Source organism: Mirounga leonina, unplaced genomic scaffold (genome assembly GCF_011800145.1).
Source record: "Mirounga leonina isolate KUSES-001 unplaced genomic scaffold, KU_Mleo_1.0 Mir_175, whole genome shotgun sequence".
In the NCBI taxonomy this organism is placed as follows: Eukaryota; Metazoa; Chordata; class Mammalia; order Carnivora; family Phocidae; genus Mirounga; species Mirounga leonina.
The window spans coordinates 29,689,681-29,707,918 of NW_023270453.1; the positions used below are offsets into that span (position 1 = coordinate 29,689,681).

Sequence of the window (18,238 nt, forward strand, 5' to 3'; positions counted from 1 at the left end):
TCTATAGCAGTGTTCCCATACCTCCCCCCCTCACGCCTTTTCCCCACATTAAGAGCCCACCCCTACAAGGCACTGGGTCACTGGATACAGGTGGGCACTTAAGCTGATCTGGAGTCCCGGGGAGGGGCGGGGGCGGCTCTCAGAAGGCATCGGTTCTCAAAGGCAGCAGTCTGCTCCCGGTCATCAACTGCTTCAGCCCAGAGAAGTCACCAGCCTCTCTTCTAGCAGAGGTCAACATGACCAGGACACACCCTAGGCCCCAGAGCGCAAGGATGAAATGCATGGACCAGGTCCAGGCCAAGTTCCAAGGTTTGGGGTGCGGACTTAGGGATGGAACCCTAGGATCACGGTGAACAGCTAAGATTGTCTATGTACCCCCAAACCCCTGCTGGATTCAAAGTCTGCATGGGAAACTGTGTAGACCTGGTCTTTCCAAGTGGATTCTTATGACAACTAGGGCAATACTTCCTTTGCAGCCCAGGAGAAGATGGGGGCCTAGAATTCTCCAGAAATGCTTCTTGCCAAGGAGAATCAGGCTGAGCTCAACAATTAAGTTAAAATTTTAAAGGGAGCGTTTCAAATCCTCCAGCTGAAGCAAATCATCGAAAGGTGAAATGGTTGCTATATGTTTATTTTTGTTCCCTCAATTCCTTTTATTGTCTTAGAAAAACACAACGTGGGATCATCACCAACCAGAAGACAAGTCCTCACTCAGGGAGTGTTGTCAATGTGTCGGGCTGGGGTTTGGTATGTTTCAAATGGGTGCTGGCTTATTTGCAAAGCAGCTGGTCATTAGATAATGAACATTAATAAAAATCCACACGGTTGCAAAAACTCTCTCATCGGCGGGAATGAGACTATTAGTAATAATCCCAAACTTCCCTGGAGAAATTCAGGGAAAAGGCTTTCCTCCCCACCTCCACCCAAAAGATCCTTTTTCTCCTCATTGACAATAACATGAATGCTTAGAGTTACCTTTTATTGAATGTTTACCATGCGCCAAGCACTGTGCTAAGGATGCCACAGAAATCTATGCACTGATCAACTCTAAGTAATATCATCAAGTAAGAGGTCTCATTTCCTGTTTCACGGATGAGAAACCAGCCACTGACACCCACCAAAGGAGCTTCCCAAGTCACCTCCAGGCCTCACACCTCATGCCATGAAACATGACAAGGCTCTGTATTTGACCCACAATATGAAAAGCCTCATCAAGAGAAAATGCTTGATCTTCCTTTGGGGCACCCAGGTGGCTCAGTCGGTTAAGCGTCTGACTGCAGCTCAGGTCATGATCTCAGGGTCCTGGGATGGAGCCCCGTATCTGCTCCACACTCAGCGGAGAGTCTGCTTCTCCTTCTCCCTCTGCCCCCGCCCCTGCTTGTGCGCGACAGCCCCCACAAATAAATAAAATCTTTAAAAAAGAGAGAGAAAATGTTTGCACAATAACCAAAAAGCCACCCCAGTGTCCCCCCAAGGAGGAATGGATACACGGTTCACATGCCCGATGCGATACTGTCCAGCCTTGCAAAGGAAGGCCATTCCGACACGATCTGCTCGGTGAAATCAGCCTGTCACAAAAGGACAAATAGTGTATGATTCCACTCATGTGGAAGTGTGACCTGCACTGGTCAGTTCATAAGAGACAGAAAGGAGGGTGGTGGCTGCCAGGGGGACAGGGGACTGGGGAGTGGTTTAATGGGCACGGAGTTAATTCAACACAGGCGTTCTTTTCAGCTTGGGAAGAAGGGAAAACGTTCTGGAGACAGGTGGTGGTGATGGTTGCAGAACAGTGTGAAGGTACCTTACATCAGTGAACTATACACTTCACAGTGGTTGCTATGGACGGAAGGTGTCTCCCCAAATTCGTGTCAAAACCTAATCCCCACTGTGACAGTAAAAGGAGGTGGGGTCTTGGAGGGGTGATTAGGTCACCAATAGGCTCATGAATGAGATTGGTGCCGTGATAAGAGAGACCTCGGAGAGCCATGTGAGGACACAGCAAGAATACGATGTCTGTGTTGAATCTCAGATCTGTACCTCTGAAACAAATAATGCAATATATGTTAAGAAAAAAGAAAAGAAGAAGAAGAAGATAGCAGGAGGGGAAGAATGAAGGGGGGGGAAATCGGAGGGGTAGACGAACCATGAGAGACGATGGACTCTGAAAAACAAACTGAGGGTTCTAGAGGGGAGGGGGGTGGGAGGATGGGTTAGCCTGGTGGTGGGTATTGCGGAGGGCACATTCTGCATGGAGCACTGGGTGTTATGCACAAACAATGAATCATGGAACGCTTCATCTAAAACTAATGATGTAATGTATGGGGATTAACATGAGAATAAAAAAAAAAAGAAAGAAAAGAAAACGATGTCTGTGGACCAAGAAGTGAGCTGCCCCCGAACACCGAATGTGCCCATGGCTTGATCCTGATACTGAGACTTGTGAGAGATGAATGTCTGTTGTTTATAAGCTACCTAGCCTGAACGACTAAGACAATGGTACATTTTTTGCTATGTTTATTTAATGGCAATAATAGGACATTTTTTTCCCAGAAGGAAGGAAGGAAAAGAAAGAAAAAAAGGCTTGAAATTAAAAGCATTAACTCATTCATGGATCATTCTTTAAAAAATATCAACAGGCAACTCAACCTTGTAGGTTCCTCTCAATCATCGAACAAAGATTTAAGGGGTTTCTACTATGTGCCAGGTGGTACATGAAGCAGGGGGCTACATAGCTGGATCAGGATTGATGTCCTGGAGAGACATGGACAAGTAAACCAACTAAATATATTAAATCACAGCCACCAACACAGTGCTTACTGTGGACAAAACACTGTGGTTCAGTTGGTTTCCCTACATTGACTCAGATAATCCTTCTGGCAGCCTTGAGGTCAGAACCATTATTATCCCCATTCTACAGATGAGGAAACTCAGGCACAGAGAGGTTAAGGAAACTGTCCCGGGTTGCAGAGATGGTGGAGCCAGGATTCACAGCCAGGCAGCCACGCTCCATCCATGCTTCTAACCACATGCTATGGGGTGGAAGGAGTGATGATAAACTACATAAAACTGCATTTGTAGTCAGCAAAATCAGCAAACTGCAACCGGTGGGCCACATCCGGCCCATTGCTGAGTTCTGTAAATAAAGTTTTATTGGAACACAGCCATGCTCATTTGTGTCCATACTGCCTATGGCCGTCTACATGAGCAGAACTGAGTCATTGTGACAGAAGCCGAAAGGCCTGCAGAGCTGAAAATAGGACCTGGCCTTTTACAGAAAAAGTTTCTCAACCCTGTTTTGGGAAGATTAATAGAAAAATGTTCAGTAAACAAGGGAGGGAAGGTCCATCTACTAACTGCCTTCTCAAGATATTTCACATCTCTCCCTTCCCCCTCCCATCTGACGCCACCACCGTGGCACAGACGGCCATCCTTCTCACCAGACACCTTCCACAGCCTCTTAACCACTCTCTCTGTGGCCACTCTTGATCCCTGTAACCCTGTTCCATCCAGGAGGGAAGGAGATCCACCTAAGGATGAGAGTGGATCCCAACGCCTTTCACTTAAAATCCTTCTGAGGCTCTCTACTGTTCTCAGCATAAAATCTGGACTCCTCACCAGGACCTACCAGGATCTGTATGACCTGAGCCTGCTCCAACCTCATCACACACATGGCCTTTGCGCTCACTGGCTGCTCTCGGGAACACTCTTCCCACCATTCCTTGGCTGCCCAGCTCCCTAGTGACCTGCTCCTGAGGCCACCTGGTGTAAGGTCTCTGAGAAGCCCTGATGCATCTCCTTGCTCTTCCCTCATCCTAGAAACTTCCATTTCCTCAGCCCCCTCCATACCTGAGGCTATATATAGGGTGGCATCTGTGGGGGGCTTACACCACCCCTGTCTCATTTCCATTGAACCTTGCATGCAGCCCACTAACTGCCCCCCATATATATGTATATATATATACACATATATATACACACACGCACACATATATATACACACACTTCATATCTAAAACTCTGTTTTGTGAATGCAGGTTCAAGGCTAGTCCCCTGCCCGCCCCCCACCATCAGACTGTCATCCCTAAGTCCTTCCCGTGTGCATATTTCACAGCCTCCACCAGAATGCAAGTCCCCTGAGGACAGGGACCAGGGGACTGTTCGCACAGCCCCTCCTTTCACTCCTAGTGGCCGGCAAGCATCTGGCATGCAGTAGGCTCACTGAGCGTAGGCAGAGCAGGGAGGATGAATTCCATGCAGAGGGCCCCCCATCCCACCCCCAGAGGTGAGAAACCACACTACGCTGCATTCCCATAGGAGCAGTAGAAAGGGCAAGGGATATGGCAGTAGAAGGAGATAGTGACAAAATCAGGCAGTCCTTCACCCCTGATGCTATGGAAGTCTTTGAAGGTCAAAAGGTTACATTTCCAAAGATGCCGATGTGGGCGGAGAGCTGCTTGGGCCCATTTCCTGGGGCTCTGATAACTGTACCCACACTCATTGGTCATGTTCCGCTGCAAGGCCCTCAGATGGAATGAAGGACCCTGGGGGCCGTGAGACAGTCAGGCTATGCTCCAAGCTCCATCATCAGGGGAGCAGGGAAGGATCTACCCCAGATGCTGGAATCCCCCTGCGACACTCACGGCCCCATCCCCTTTCGGCGGGGGGTGCGCGACAGGCTCCTGGATCTGGGACGGTAGGACCGGTGCAGCCCCAGGGGCCTGTGGGCAGCTTGGCCAGATGCTGCCGAGACCGTCGGGAGGTGGGTGAGGACTCAGCCGGGTGGACAGCCGTCCTCAGGCGCATCTCGCTTACCTTCGCCAGCTGCGCCTGCAGTTTATTCTTCGCGTCTGTCACCTCGGAGATGCGGGCACTGAAGGCCAGGTTGGTGTGGGTAAACTGCTTCCACATCTGATCTGACAAGGCCTCAAAGAGATTCTCAGCCTCCTCGCGCAGCCGGATGGAGTTGGCCCTCATGTTCTGTGAGTGCCTGATGTTGTCATTGCTGAACTTGGCCCAGGTCTCGGGCACAGAGATCCTGCAGGAGGCACAGGGATGAACTTAACACAAGACAGCAATCGGGGGCAGGGGGTGGAAGGCAGGCCTTGGAGAACCCCCAATCCAGAGCCTCACCCTGGGCACCCTTGACATCTGGGTCGGGACCATTCTCTGTTGGGGGGGTCACCCTGGGCACTGTATGAAGTTTAGCAGTGCCCCTCGGCCCTCCAGTCGTGACAATCAAAAATGTCTCTAGACATCGCCAGATGTCCCTTGGGAGAGGGGTAACAACTGCCCCCCATCGAGAACCACTGGGCTAATCCAAACCCCCACCCCATTTTCCAGGGCAGGCAACTGCAGCCTAGCAAGCGCTGATCTTTCAAAGGGTGCTTGGTGAGTTTCATGGGAGGAGAGAGAGATTCCTTTGAAAAGCTCTTTTCCCAAGCACTCCCTTCTCACTACCACCACCAACACCATGGAGACTGGCTGAGAAGCAGGCATCGGGGCTCGATTCTGGCTGTAGAGCCCCTTCAATTCAGCGATGAGCACGTGGCCATCCTGCCTGCCCCGACTCACTCATTCAATGAATGTTCTCTGAACGCCTACCACACGCCAAGCATTGTTCCAGGCACTTGGGATAGACCCAGACACAAGAACATCAACAGCCCTGTCCTCATGGGGCTACGTTTCCAGCAGAGGAAGACGGACATCAAAGAAAGGAGATACTGACACATGGTATATGTGCTAGGAGGGACTTTAGCCGGGGAAGGACAGGCTGATGGAGTTTTATAAATCCCGGCTTTATGTGCCTGTCAGGGTCCTAAAAGGAAAGAAAAAGGATCAGAGGGTGTTGAGGGGCTCCGGGATTAGTAAATGTAGAAAGCTGTCACCACTGAGGGCCAAAGGAGAGGGAAGGAGCAGGAAGAATAAACCCCCAACCTCCTCCTCCTCCTGCCCACCGCCTCCCGTGGGCGCCCCTCCTCCTGGCTAAACCCCAGCGGGAACCAGATGGAAAGACAGTCTGCAGTGGGCAGCCTCGGCTGCAGGACTCACATCAGGGCAGCGGGAGAATGGATCTGGGGGGGGGGGTGAACCTCGGAGACACAGACTCGATCAGAAAAGCCAGGCAGGGAAACCTTCTCAGAGGCAGTGAAGCATAAGGGATTCAGTTTAGACAACAGAAAGTACTTCCTGGCTGAGTGCGTAACCCCCTGCACCACACAATTGATGTACAGGCAGGCATGGGGGTCTTCTCCTCTGGGAAGCCTCTGAGAAGGAGGGACATGCATTTCCCTGAGCTGGCTTCAGTTCCAGGGTAAACCAGACTGGGTAACTTTTTACGGTCTCTTCTAGCTGGGAAATCTCCAGTTCTTAAATAAAACATCTTCCTTCTCGGGCAGTAGAAAAAAAAAAGAGAGAGAGAGAGAAACTCAATTTTCCGAAATAGAAGTCTCTTTTCAGACATTTAAAGCACACTTAGATTGCATGGTGAATAGAAATTTTAAGAAGAACACATCATATGTGATCATCTTGTCTGTCTTTGGCAGGAATTAAAAAAATCAAGCAGTAGTGGGGGGGGGGTCTTGGCCTTCTGGAGATGGGACAGGTCATGGTGTCTGACCCAGACCTTTTAGCCAACAAACACTTGAGGCTCAGAGAGGTGAAGCATCTTTTCCAAGGTCACACAGCTACTCACCATCAATCCAGGAAGGGGTGGGGGAGCACCAAGGACAGCAGAGAGAGACCGCACATTGACTCAGAGTGTGTCTCTGCTGCTGAACAGGGCACTGTCAAGGTCAGGAGCAGCAAGCTCTAAGCCCTCGCTCTCCCCTGGAGCAGACAGCTGTGCTGTCCAGAGAAAATAACCCGCTTAATCACACTCTCCCTGGGGGGAATGTACCAGAGGCAGCTTGTCTTGCTGGAAGGTGGTGTGCCTCAGTAGGCGGGACGTGTTTTATGGGGCCTGTGTCCTCTAAGGATGGTGGAGACAGCAGCGGGCATTGCTGGGAGGCAGGAAGGTGCCGAGATAAAACACACGGGCTCCGTGTCCAACGTGGGCTCAGACTGTGGCTCTCCCACTCGCTGCATGAGCTTGGTCCAGTTGCTTCAACTCTCTGAGCCTTAGTCTCCTCATTGTAAAATGGGGATAATAATGGTGTCTACCCCCTCCCCGGGGTTGGTGAAGGACCAAAGATGAAACCACTATCTTAGCATCTGGCAACAGCAAGCCCTTGGTAAGTGTTTATGATTCACAAGACGCTGTTTGCAAAGAGCAGGGCCTAGCCCTCAGCAAACATCAGGTAAAGGGCACCTACTGTCGGCACCGTCACTCATCGGTTAACCCACGGCGACAAGAACTTGGGTGAGCAGAGCTCCTGCATTCGGTCTCCTTTCGCCTGCCCAGACACGGCCCTGCTTTAAGAAAACCCCCAATACAGAGAGCCCTGGGCTAGCACATGTGGTGATTACAGCACTTGCTGTCCGCCCCAATCTCTGCCAGCCCCTGGCCACGAGCTTTCAGGGAGGCATCTGTTTGGGAAGGGAACCGTCCAGACTCCCACTCCAGATGGGCAGCTTCGGCAGAGGGGCCTGAGGCCCCTGAAGTCCTGCTCACGTAGCCAGCACCATGGGGCGGTGCGGGGGGGATCGCCTTGTCAGGAAGAGGAGGAGGGTCCCCACTGGTTGCCACTGCCGGAAACCCCAAAGGTTCATTGCAACACTTTGATATTTACTAAGGTCCAGGAGGTGGCCCTGGGCTCGGGCCAAGGAGATTGCCATGAAAATCCTTTCCTCTTTCTCTTCCCTCCCTCCCTTCCTCTTTTCATTCATTCGCTCATTCAACAAACACTTACTGCACACCTACTATGTGCCCAGCACATTATATTGTGCTAGAAGTTTTCTGGTTTTTTTTTTTTTTTAAGATTTTATTTATTTGTCAGAGAGAGAGAGCACAAGCAGGGGGAGTGGCAGGCAGAGGGAGAAGCAGGCTCCCCGCTGAGCAAGAAGCCTGATGCAGGACTCAATCCCAGCACCCTGGGATCATGACCTGAGCCGAAGGCAGACACTTAACGACTGAGCCACCCAGGCATCCCCCCCCCCCCCGTTTTTTTTAAGAGACCAGGATCGATAACACCCTGTCCCTGTACCCAGAGCACTACTCTGTCCAGCCCTCATTATCCTGGACCTTGGACTGCCTGTTGACTGGGAAAACATGCCTTCCTTCTGCCTGAAATTCCAGAAACAGTGACATGCCCACGACAGAGCCAGGCACACAGAAGGCACCTACCTTGGAGCTGCTGTGACAAGAAAATGAGGTCACACGGCAAGCACTCAATACATGTTAGTCGCTGTCATTCCCCCACACTAGGCTCTGTGCTCAGTGCCCCACATACCCACCTTTTCATACTCATAGCAACTCTGGGAGTTGGGCACTATTTTTATTCCTGTACGGCGGGGGGGGGGGGGGGGGGGGGGGGGGGCAGAGAGATTAAGTACTTTGCCCCGAGCGTGGGTACAGAGGCTGAATGTGAAGCCAGGCAGCCTGGGTCCAGTTGGCTCTCCCAGCTGAGCTTGGATCCCTCTTCCTTCTGGTTACAGCCATTCTGTTCTGAATTTGTTTGGTGGAATTGCCAATCCGGGTGCCTGGCATGCCTTGGCCCAATGGCGGTGGCTGTGTGACCCTCCCTAAGCCAATCTCTTGCACCCTCTTGCTGGAATTTGAATCTTGGGCAAAACGGGGCAAAAATGAAGAGACATTCATGCTCTGACAATACAGCTGATTAGCTCCCACTTCCTGGCTCACTTAAGCTGCTAGAACCTTCCCCTCCCGCCTTCTCCTGAAGACTGTGGCTCCCCCACAAATTTCCAGTAAATCCATCTTGTCTTAAGCTGGCTAGAATTGGATTCTGTGGCTTGCAACCAAGGATCCCCACTCACCCACTTTGCTTCTTACTTGACTGGTGCATGATGACCCTTTATGGTTTCTTGGCAGGAGCAGACCCAGGAGCCCTCACTCCCATCAGGTTGGCTAGAGATGGGGACCAAGAGCCCAGTACTTACGTGCCATCGACTTTCTCCATGCCGTGGAAGAAGCTGATGCAGTCTGACGTGTTCCTCAGATCAAAGCACTTCTCATCGATAAACTGGGCTGAAGTTTTGTCCTCGAGGTCCCTCTCCAGAGCATGCTGAGCATCTCGGTTATCGCTGTGTGGGGCAAGGATTTGTCTGGAGATTGTGCACTTACCCAGAGTCCCTCGCACAAGGTCACCCAGGAGGGTGGTGCAGAGCCATTGCTGAAAGCCAAGTCTCTGGACTCCCAGAAGGGGGCTCTGTCTACCCCCAGTGGTTTCTCCACCCTCTTCCCACTGTGATGCCCCCACTACATACCCACGACCTCCCCACACTTCTCCCTTCCCCGCCCCCCAACCCAAGCAGATCTGTTGTCATTCAGAACAGGGGTAGGCAAATATCCACCGCAAAGGGTCAAATACTAAATATTGTAGGCTTTGTGGGTCATATGGTCTCTGTTGCAACTACTCAACTAAGCAGGAAACAGTCTTGGATACTATGTAAGTGAATGGGCGTAGCTATGTCCCAATAAAACTTTACAGAAACAGGTGGTGGACCAGATATGGCCCTCCAGCTGTACTGGGCTGACCTGGTTTAGAAGATATGGATTCTCACTTTGAACAGAACCTGGTATTGAAACATGCCCTGGTCAGAGTCAGGCATTGAACGCAGTCAGGAGCTAGGCGGAGTCAGGAACTGGACAGAATCAGGGACTGGGCGGAGCCAAGGACTGGGCGGAGTCAGGGATGGGTGGAATCAGAGACTGGGAGGAGCCAGGGATTGGACAGTCAGGAACTGGACAGTCAGGGATAGGTGGAATCAGGGACTGGGCAGCATTAGTAAGTGGGCGGAGTCAATGACTGGGCGGAGCCAAAGATTGGACAGTCAGAGATGAGTGGAATCAGGGACTGGGCGGAGTCCGGGACTGGGAGGAGTCCGGGATTGGAGAGTCAGGATGGCTGGAATCAGAGACTGGGCAGAGTGAGGGGCAGAGCAGAGGTGAGCAGAGCACAGTGGACAGGGCCAGTACTTGGGCCTGCAGGGCTGGTATCTTAGCTGGGAAGCTTAGACTTAAAAGTCACCGTGTGCCAAACTCCAGACCCTGGAGAACTACTTTCGTGATTCTTGCCATATTCTCAAAAGCACCTGCACTATAAGTTACTTACTACTTTTTAACAATCACTTTTAAAATATAAATAACTTTTATTTTTTTAAGATTTTATTTATTTATTTGACAGAGAGATAGAGAGAGAGGACAAGCAGGCAGAGCGGCAAGCAAAGGGAGAGGGAGAAGCAGGCTCCCTGCTGAACAAGGAGCCCGATGTGGGGCTCAATCCCAGGACCCTGGGAACATGACCTAAGCCGAAGGCAGCCGCTTAACCAACTGAGGCACCCAGGTGCCCCTAGATAAGAGTATTTTTAAAGGGAAAATCTACATCGCTGTCTTTAAAGGACCGTCAGTAGCACCTTCTGTTAAAAGGTCACCTCAAACATAAATACTAAGTAAACACTAACAGAATCCTAGCTAGAATCTGTTGGCTCCAGAAGGTTCTAAGCCTGAACCTTTCTGTGGCTGTCTTGATTGAAACAAGATTAGTCAGTATTAAAGACACCTGAGCATCAACTGGGACCGTGTCCTTGAAGTGCTTCGAGGTGACAGGGAATAAAAAGGGAATAACCTTCACTAACCCAGTGGATGTCCAGACACACCAACTAAAGTGAGCGGCGCACATTTCACACGGGGCGGGGGGGGGGGGGGGTGCGCGTTCACGCGGGTGTGTGTGTGTGTGTGTGTGATCTTTCTCTCTCTCTTCCTCATCTTTCTTGGTTTCTCTCTGTCTTAGGGACTTTGTGTTTCTTTCTCTGTCCCTCTCCCGTCTGCCTCTGTTCATCTTTTTGCCACTTTCTTTTTCTGCTATGGATACTGGATGTTGGTGAGGGATTTCAAACAGGCCAGAAGCAAGCAAAGTAAATCCTGATGGTGGGCTCCCACCTATCGGAATGCTCAGGGAGTCATGATGGGATAGGAGGAACCATCCTGAGGCCCCTGGGGCCTTCTGAATTGGCAGAGCCATGGAGAAATGGGGCCCTGTCCTGCCTAATGAACTGGAACATGAAGACCAGAATGTAGAAAAGAAACATGCCAGAGCATTAGAGGGGACCCAGGGCCTCAGAATCCCTGGTCAGCTGGCCCAGCTTCCTGGCCCTTGCTAATCAGCCTGGAGAAAGAGGAGGCGGCCCCTGTCTCCCCTTCTTGGCCCATGACATAGAGTCCAACCAGTGCCAACGCTCACCCTGCTGTTGGCTTACGAGGAAAAACCCTGATATGGCTTCTGCCCAGGCTTTTCTGCTTTGCTGGGGCTTCTGGTGAGATAGGGACACAGCTCTGCCCAGATGCAGGGAGGCCACCTGAGCATATCAGTGGTGGAGCCTCCCACGGGGGCAAGGGCACACTGAGGCTCTCCCATTGAGGCTCTGGCTGGTTCCAGGTTAATCAGGGAGCCCTGGCAACACGAGCTGCTTCCTAAAGAAGACAGGCATCCTCTGGCAAGCGGGCCACCGCCCAAGGTCAAACAGCCTCTATCGAGGGTGGCTCGGGCTCTGTCCTGGCAAAGGGGAGGGACGCCTGTCCACAAGCTCACGTTCTCTCCCCCCACCCTCCCTGCTTCAGCTGCCTTCACCTCTTGGTGCCTATCTCCCTCGCTTTTCCTCTTGCTCTGTGTCTGTCCCTCTCCGCCTCTCCCGCTCTCCTTACTCTCCCACATCTTGCTCCATTGCTGGGGTTGCAAGAGCCAGTCCCGTCTTGGGACGATTTCCTCTCCAGGGTCCAGCTCCCCAGTTTCCGGTCTGGGATTCTGTTACTCTGCCAGCTCAAACTGTCCCAGTTCCCAAAATCCAGCCCTCCGTCACCCCCACACCGAGTTCTGCCATAGCCCCATGTCGACCACAAACAGAAAACCTCTCTTTCTTGCCCAAAATAGGCGATCATAAAAATAAGGGCAAGAAAAACACAACGAAGACATTTGCCTGCCAGAAACGCTCCCTTTGTTTTTTATATACAAGTATGTAAGGGTTTGGGGTTTTTTTGTTTTGTTTTGTTTTAAGCACATTAATTTACAGACAAACAGGAGGCAAACAAGAGTCCACACGGGGGGTGGACTTGTCAGCAATCAGGTCAGAGGTGCACACCTGACAGAAGTCAGCCCTGCTTTCGGCCCGGACCTCACCCATAGACCTGCAGGGAGCTTTTCAACACTGCCCTGGGTGATCCTGTCCCTGCTGCCCAGTCCTCAGTGGAGGCGAGGGGCTGCTCTGTGTGTGTTGGGAGGGCGGGTACGGCCAGCCCCCAGAGCCTGTCTGCAAGCGGCCTGATGCCTCAGCATCCCATCCAGATCACCCACATGTTCCACGCAGCCAGAAGGGGCAGCTGGGGCTAGGTGACCAGGCCTCCTCTGGCTCTCTGTGTCTGAGGAAATGAGAAGGAGAAACCAGCAGAGCAGCGTGCCCCATGAGAGCTAAAGGCCGTGCCCAGCTCCAGCCTCAGGAGGGAAGGCTCTGTCCAGGGGAATCGAGTGCCAAGGGCTTAGCTAGGGGCCCCAAGCCCTGTAAAACTCAGGCCTCCCTCTAATTATGTGGGGGAGCCTCCTGGCTTTTCATGATACCGGTTATGTCATCTTCCAAGAACAAAAAGCTGATTGCTTTTGAAGACTCAGGCTCTAGGCATCTACCAGCTCCCCTCTGGAGAGGCACTGGCCCCTCCTCTCCTTGATACCCAATGCCCCCTGCTCTCTGCCATCTCCCCAAATTCGGAACTCACACGGGGAAGCCACAGGCTAAGCGGGGGGGGGGGGGGGGGCCCAGGGGGGCCCCTTTTTTTTAGGCTCTACGTGCAAAAAAGAGCAGCCAGTGAAGTTCTGGGTCACGGAGACCTGGGGCACACACGGGGAGACGGAGATCGGCCATGGCAGTCGCAGCACTGACTGACACCACTGACCTTGGCTGGCAAGGTCAAATCAGGATTTCGTTTTCTTCCCTGGAGAGCTGGTTGTTAAAACCCTTGCCAGCCCACCACTGACCGAAAGAACCACCGAGAGACGGGCAGCCCATCTACTTGCCCCCTGAAAACCGGGGAAACCCAAAACAGACCCCCGAGAAGGGGAAGAAGAAGCAGCTCTTACCGCATCTGGATTTCAATTCTTTGAGCTAGTTTTCTCATCTGTTCTTGGCAACATTTTAGCAAATCTACTTCCTGCAATGAAAAATGTCAAAAAGAGCAGTGCCGCTTAGAAAGTCACTGCACCCCGGCCTCCCAGGCGAGTGACCCCACCCCTACCTCTCGCCACCCACCCTTGACTCCCCTCCCCCCCAAGGTGAAATGTCAAGGTGGGGTCCATTTCCTGCCTCATCCCACCTGATCCCCGGGCCAGACAGGTCAGGGTCAGCTCTGGGGGCTCCACATTCCTCATCTTACTTTCTTCCTTTTTTATACACTTCCCGGTTAGAAGAAAATTGAGCATCTCTGTGCTTACATGCCAAGTGCTCATTTGTAGACTGTTTTATCATTACATTCAAAAATGCATTTGAAATGGTACAGTGTGTGACATAGAGTAGGTGCGCCACAAACGCCATCTTTACTATTGTTATTATCGGTATTACTATGACGACGCCCATTTTGGAGATAAAAACTGAGGGTCCCATGACTTCACTTCTCCCTGTTCCCCATGCATTGCAGGCCCCCAACAATGCTTTCTGAGCCCCGACTTTGCATGGGGTGACACGTCGCTTCTGCTCCTGGCAGGCAGCTCAGAAACCTCTGTGACCAGCTGGTCAGGAGGTTTCCTCCCTCAGGAGGCTGGGCAGACCCAGGAGGCATCTTACCCGGATAAGGTTTTTCTCCACATTGTCATGGACCAAATCGATCCCGATCCTTTTCTCTCGATGGTACAGACACTCCAGAGCAACCTGTAGGGAGCAGCCGGAAAGAGCGTGTTTCCCCTGCACCCGTATGCAGACCCTGACCGCAGGCGACTCACATCCATTTTTGCCGTGATCTGCTTTACCCCAGGAAACCTGGATGCTCCGTGTGGCCTCATCACTGTGCCTGTGGGTGGGCTTCACCTCACCTTCCCCCTCTGTGAGGACCGCGGCATGCCATGCCTGCCGATGGGTAGAATACGGGGGCATATCTCCCAGGTTTGCCATGTGGATTAAGCCGGCTCCACAAATGTAAAGAACCCAGAATATGCTCAATAAATATTACCTATGAATGTATGTGAAAGTCCCTTTTTGGAGATCTGTAAATGGGGTGGGGATGGGGCTTTGGAATGTGACCAGGGCCAAGCGGGACCCTGTCACACAGCCACGCACCTTGCAACGGTCGTGGGGCCATGAGTGGCGTGGAACAGAAGATGGGAGAAGGGGCTGCTCAGAGGAGCTCCTGCAAAGAGAGGCTGAGAAAGCCTGGTGATTGGGCCACGAGCCTATGATGTCACAAAGAGTAGCAAGAGGGAGAAGGAAGCAGGGGAGCACCACATCTTGGTGCTGGGATGCAAATGCATCTGGGAACTCAGGAGGGGAGAGGGGTTCACTGATTTCACAAGAATTTCCTGAGCCCCTTTTCTGACCACACCCCATCAAGGTGCTAGGGAGACCACAATCAACCTGATCGGAGGGTCCCCACACTAACGGAGCTCAAAGAGACAGGAGAGAACACACACAAGTAAACACACGAAGAGGTGCAATCATTTCTCATTGGGAGGAGGGCTTGGATGTGAATAGTCAGGGGGATGTAGGTGGGTGGGGAGCAACCAGTAGGGGGTTGGCCGGGAAGGACTTTGCTAAGGAGGTGACAGACCAAGATGTGAATTATCAGAAGCAGCAGAGATGAAGGGGAACAATGTGCCAGGAAGAGGGAACAGCAGGTGCAAAGGCCCTGAGGTAGGAAGAGTAGAGAGGAAGCCACTGGAACTAGAGAAGGTGAGGCTGGAGTGGTGAGCAGGGCCTGGGCTGTGCAGGGGCTGGAGTGGGTGACAAGGAATTTGGATGTTAACAGGGTGCATTGAGGGGGGTTTTAGTGAGGGAGTATGGAGACCCAGTTTCATATTTAAAATCGCCCCCTCTGGCTGGAAGATGGGTGGGAGGGGGGCGGGAGAGAGGAGGACAGGAAGGAGGCATCATCACTGTCCAGGAGGAGGGGGGCAGCCCTGGGGACAGGGAGAAGTGGAGCAGAGAGATCTCTGGTACCCCCCCCAAGCCACCACGTGACTGTCAGAGGAGCTACGCCAGTGACCAGACGGAGCTGGGTTTCCCAGACAGGCTGGAGGGGTGAGGAGAGCAGAAGAGGACAGCAATAGGTTTTGGATGTCGCCTCAGGTCCCCCTGCCCACTCTCCTCTCAGGGGAGAAACTTGGGGGGCAGAGGGACACAGTAGGAGTCCCCATAATGGCAGGGAGGGGCTGTGCCATGTCTCCTGAGGGATCTGGAAACGCAGGATGTTCCCTTCCAGAAAACTGACATATCCTGACACAGTTGGCACAGGGCGCCCTTTGCCCTGCCCCTATCTTCCTGCCTCAAATGAGATCAATATGTTCCTTGCAAGTAGGAGCTTGCAATAGGAGATATGAAATCTCCTCGCGAGCAATAGGACAAAAGCCACAAGCCGAGGACGGCAGAGCAGAAAGACAGGCGCCTGGGTCCCCTCCCCTCCAGCACTGAGTGGAGGCTGCAGCAGCCTGCTCTGTTTCCTTCTGGAATTCTCATCACGACTTGCTGAGCCTTGGCTGAGCCGCAGTCAGGTGTCCGTTACATGCCGCCAAAAGCAGCCCTAGCTGATCCGGGATATGACTGGAGACCAAGGAGCGTCGAGCATGTCCACATCCAGATACGTATTCGTTTACTCAACAAATACTTACTGAGTGCCTACCACATGCCAAGCACTGTAGGAGGCTGGAAAGACATTCAGAACACTGACCCAGACAACGGGCGATCAGCCAACGGAGGACCAACACAGACATGCTGCCCAGCACAGCGGAGGATCCGTCTGGAACACGCTGGTGACAGAGCAGACAAAAATCCCCACCCTCGTGGCACTTAGATTCTAGCTCAGGCAGCAAAACAATAAATAAATACATGCATAAGTTAGAGAGTATGTTAGAAGGTGTTAAGGGCTATGGAGAAAAATACAGCAGTTATTTTAAGTATATCCCTCTACAGAGCGCCCTGCGTGCACACATCCACACGCAAACACAGGCACGTGCGGAATGTCTGGATGAAACCTCTGCAGTTCTGATGTAACCCCAAGGAGAAAAGGAAATCTGGTTCAGTCCGAGGAACCCCGATTTGACTGGGATAATCCTGGGCTATAGGAACTGATCGCAGATGATGATGCATCGCGAGCCGACCTGCAAAGTGCCCGTGGCCTCGACCTTCCTTGCAGAGGAGCGGAGCGCCCAGGGCTGCCCTCCCAGCGGCTGCCATGCCCCCTCCTCACCCACACTCACCTGCAGCGGACAGTTGAGCTCCTCGGCCACACACTCCAGCCGCCTCTTGACTGTCTCCAAGCTGCGGTGCTCGTTTAGGAGCCTCTCCAGCTCGTAGCCCAGCTCAGACTTCCAGAAGCCAATGTCGGACAGCCTCTGGCCCAGGTTCCGGCTGGTCCCCTCCTGCATCTGGCGGGTCAGCTGGTCCTTGTCCTGCATGAGCCGCATGGAGTCGCCGGTCAGCCGGCTGGCCCACAGCCGAGAGGCCTCGGCCCCGCGCATCTGCAGCTCGTTGGACCTGTCCCAGTCGCGGGGGCTGTAGCGACAGAAGAGAGCGGAGCGGAGCGCGGGCAGGATGGTGGGAGGCCTCAGGGCGCTGCGGCACATCGCTCCCTCATCCATGCAGGTTTGGGCATTGGAGATCTTGTAGAAGAGGCTGGGTCTCCATGAGTTGAGGTAGCGGTACCCAGGCAGGTAATAGGGCTGGTAACATTCCTGGATCTCCGGGGCCGGCTCGGCCGGGGGCAGGGCACTGAAGCCACAGGCTTTCTTGGGGCCACAGTAGCTGGCGGTCTGGTTGGTTCCAAGAAACTCCATCCTCCCCCAACAGCTGCCCTTGGGCAAAACTCTGAGGGGCCAAGGCCCGGCAGGAAGGGGAAGGATCTTCCTTAGGGATGGGCCGGACCTCTATGACTCGGCACTGTTGTCATAAAGCCTGGGGGAGGGGGGCTTTACTGGGGCCCTTGTTCATTTCAGGCCCGTTGGAGCTATATTGTCCCAATCGAAACGCACGCAAAAAAACAAAGTGAAGGGGAGTTTCTCAAGCCGCAGATTTGGAGGTGTAAGAAATGGCATTGATCTATTTTTCCCTAATAATCAGATCAGCCTCTCACGCCTAACTGTGCCTCTGGGAGAAAATGTGGTCCACTCCAGTAAACTCTGTCAGCCCAGGGACCATCTGGTCGAGGTTAGCTGGTTTCCTCCCCTCTTTGTCCCCAAGACGGCACCAACGTGGAGCGTCCAGGGCATGGAATACTCAGCAATAAATAATAGTCAGCAATAAAAAGGGAATCTCAAATGGATTAAGCCAAGTAGAAGCCACTAGACTCAAAAGACCACATCCTGTAGGATTCCACTTAGATGGCATTCTGCAAAGACAGATCCACGTGGACAGAAGACAGACCAGGGGCCCCCAGGGGCTGGGGGTAGGGGAAGGTGGACTGACCACAAAGGAGCAAAGGAGCACGGGAAAACGTGGGGGCGGTGATAGCAGCATTCTCTGTCTTGACTGTGGTGGGGATTACACAGCTCCACGTAGTTGTCAAGACCCACAGAGCTGTCCACTAGAAAAGGTAAATTTTACTGTACATAAGCCATATTTCAATACACCTTAACTCAGTTAACTCTACCAATGGTTTTACCCATGAAGAAACCTGCCCCCTCTTGGGCTGGTGGGAGTGGCAACGAGATCTCAAGGTTCAGAACGAGAGGGGTACTTGATGTGTGGGGCCTTTCCCCTTTCTGATATGGGAAAAAGAAGAACCTAACCCTCAAGTAAGTGGTCCTTGTTAGTGAAGTGTGATGGTCAAGGGGAATTCTCTCCCTAATTACGACCGAAAACAGTGGCTATAGAGTACCAAGAGGAAGATAACATTAAGCACCTTCTGTATGTCTGATGTTTACATATACTCACTGAA

General features: G+C 52.5%; 1 protein-coding gene across 1 annotated transcript in view; it reads right to left on the reverse strand.

The window, feature by feature from the left end:
- The window catches only part of TEKT5 (tektin 5), a 35,808-nt gene extending 18,670 nt beyond the window's left edge, over window positions 1–17,138 (reverse strand). Inside the window, exons 1-5 of the mRNA XM_035022434.1 lie at window positions 16,563–17,138; window positions 13,942–14,025; window positions 13,242–13,312; window positions 9,055–9,198; window positions 4,813–5,035 (exon numbers count right to left, since the gene is read on the reverse strand). Of these exons, the coding sequence (XP_034878325.1) occupies window positions 4,813–5,035; window positions 9,055–9,198; window positions 13,242–13,312; window positions 13,942–14,025; window positions 16,563–17,138 (1,098 nt within the window). The remainder of the gene's footprint in view (window positions 1–4,812; window positions 5,036–9,054; window positions 9,199–13,241; window positions 13,313–13,941; window positions 14,026–16,562) is intronic.
- Window positions 17,139–18,238: the final 1,100 nt, after the last annotated feature.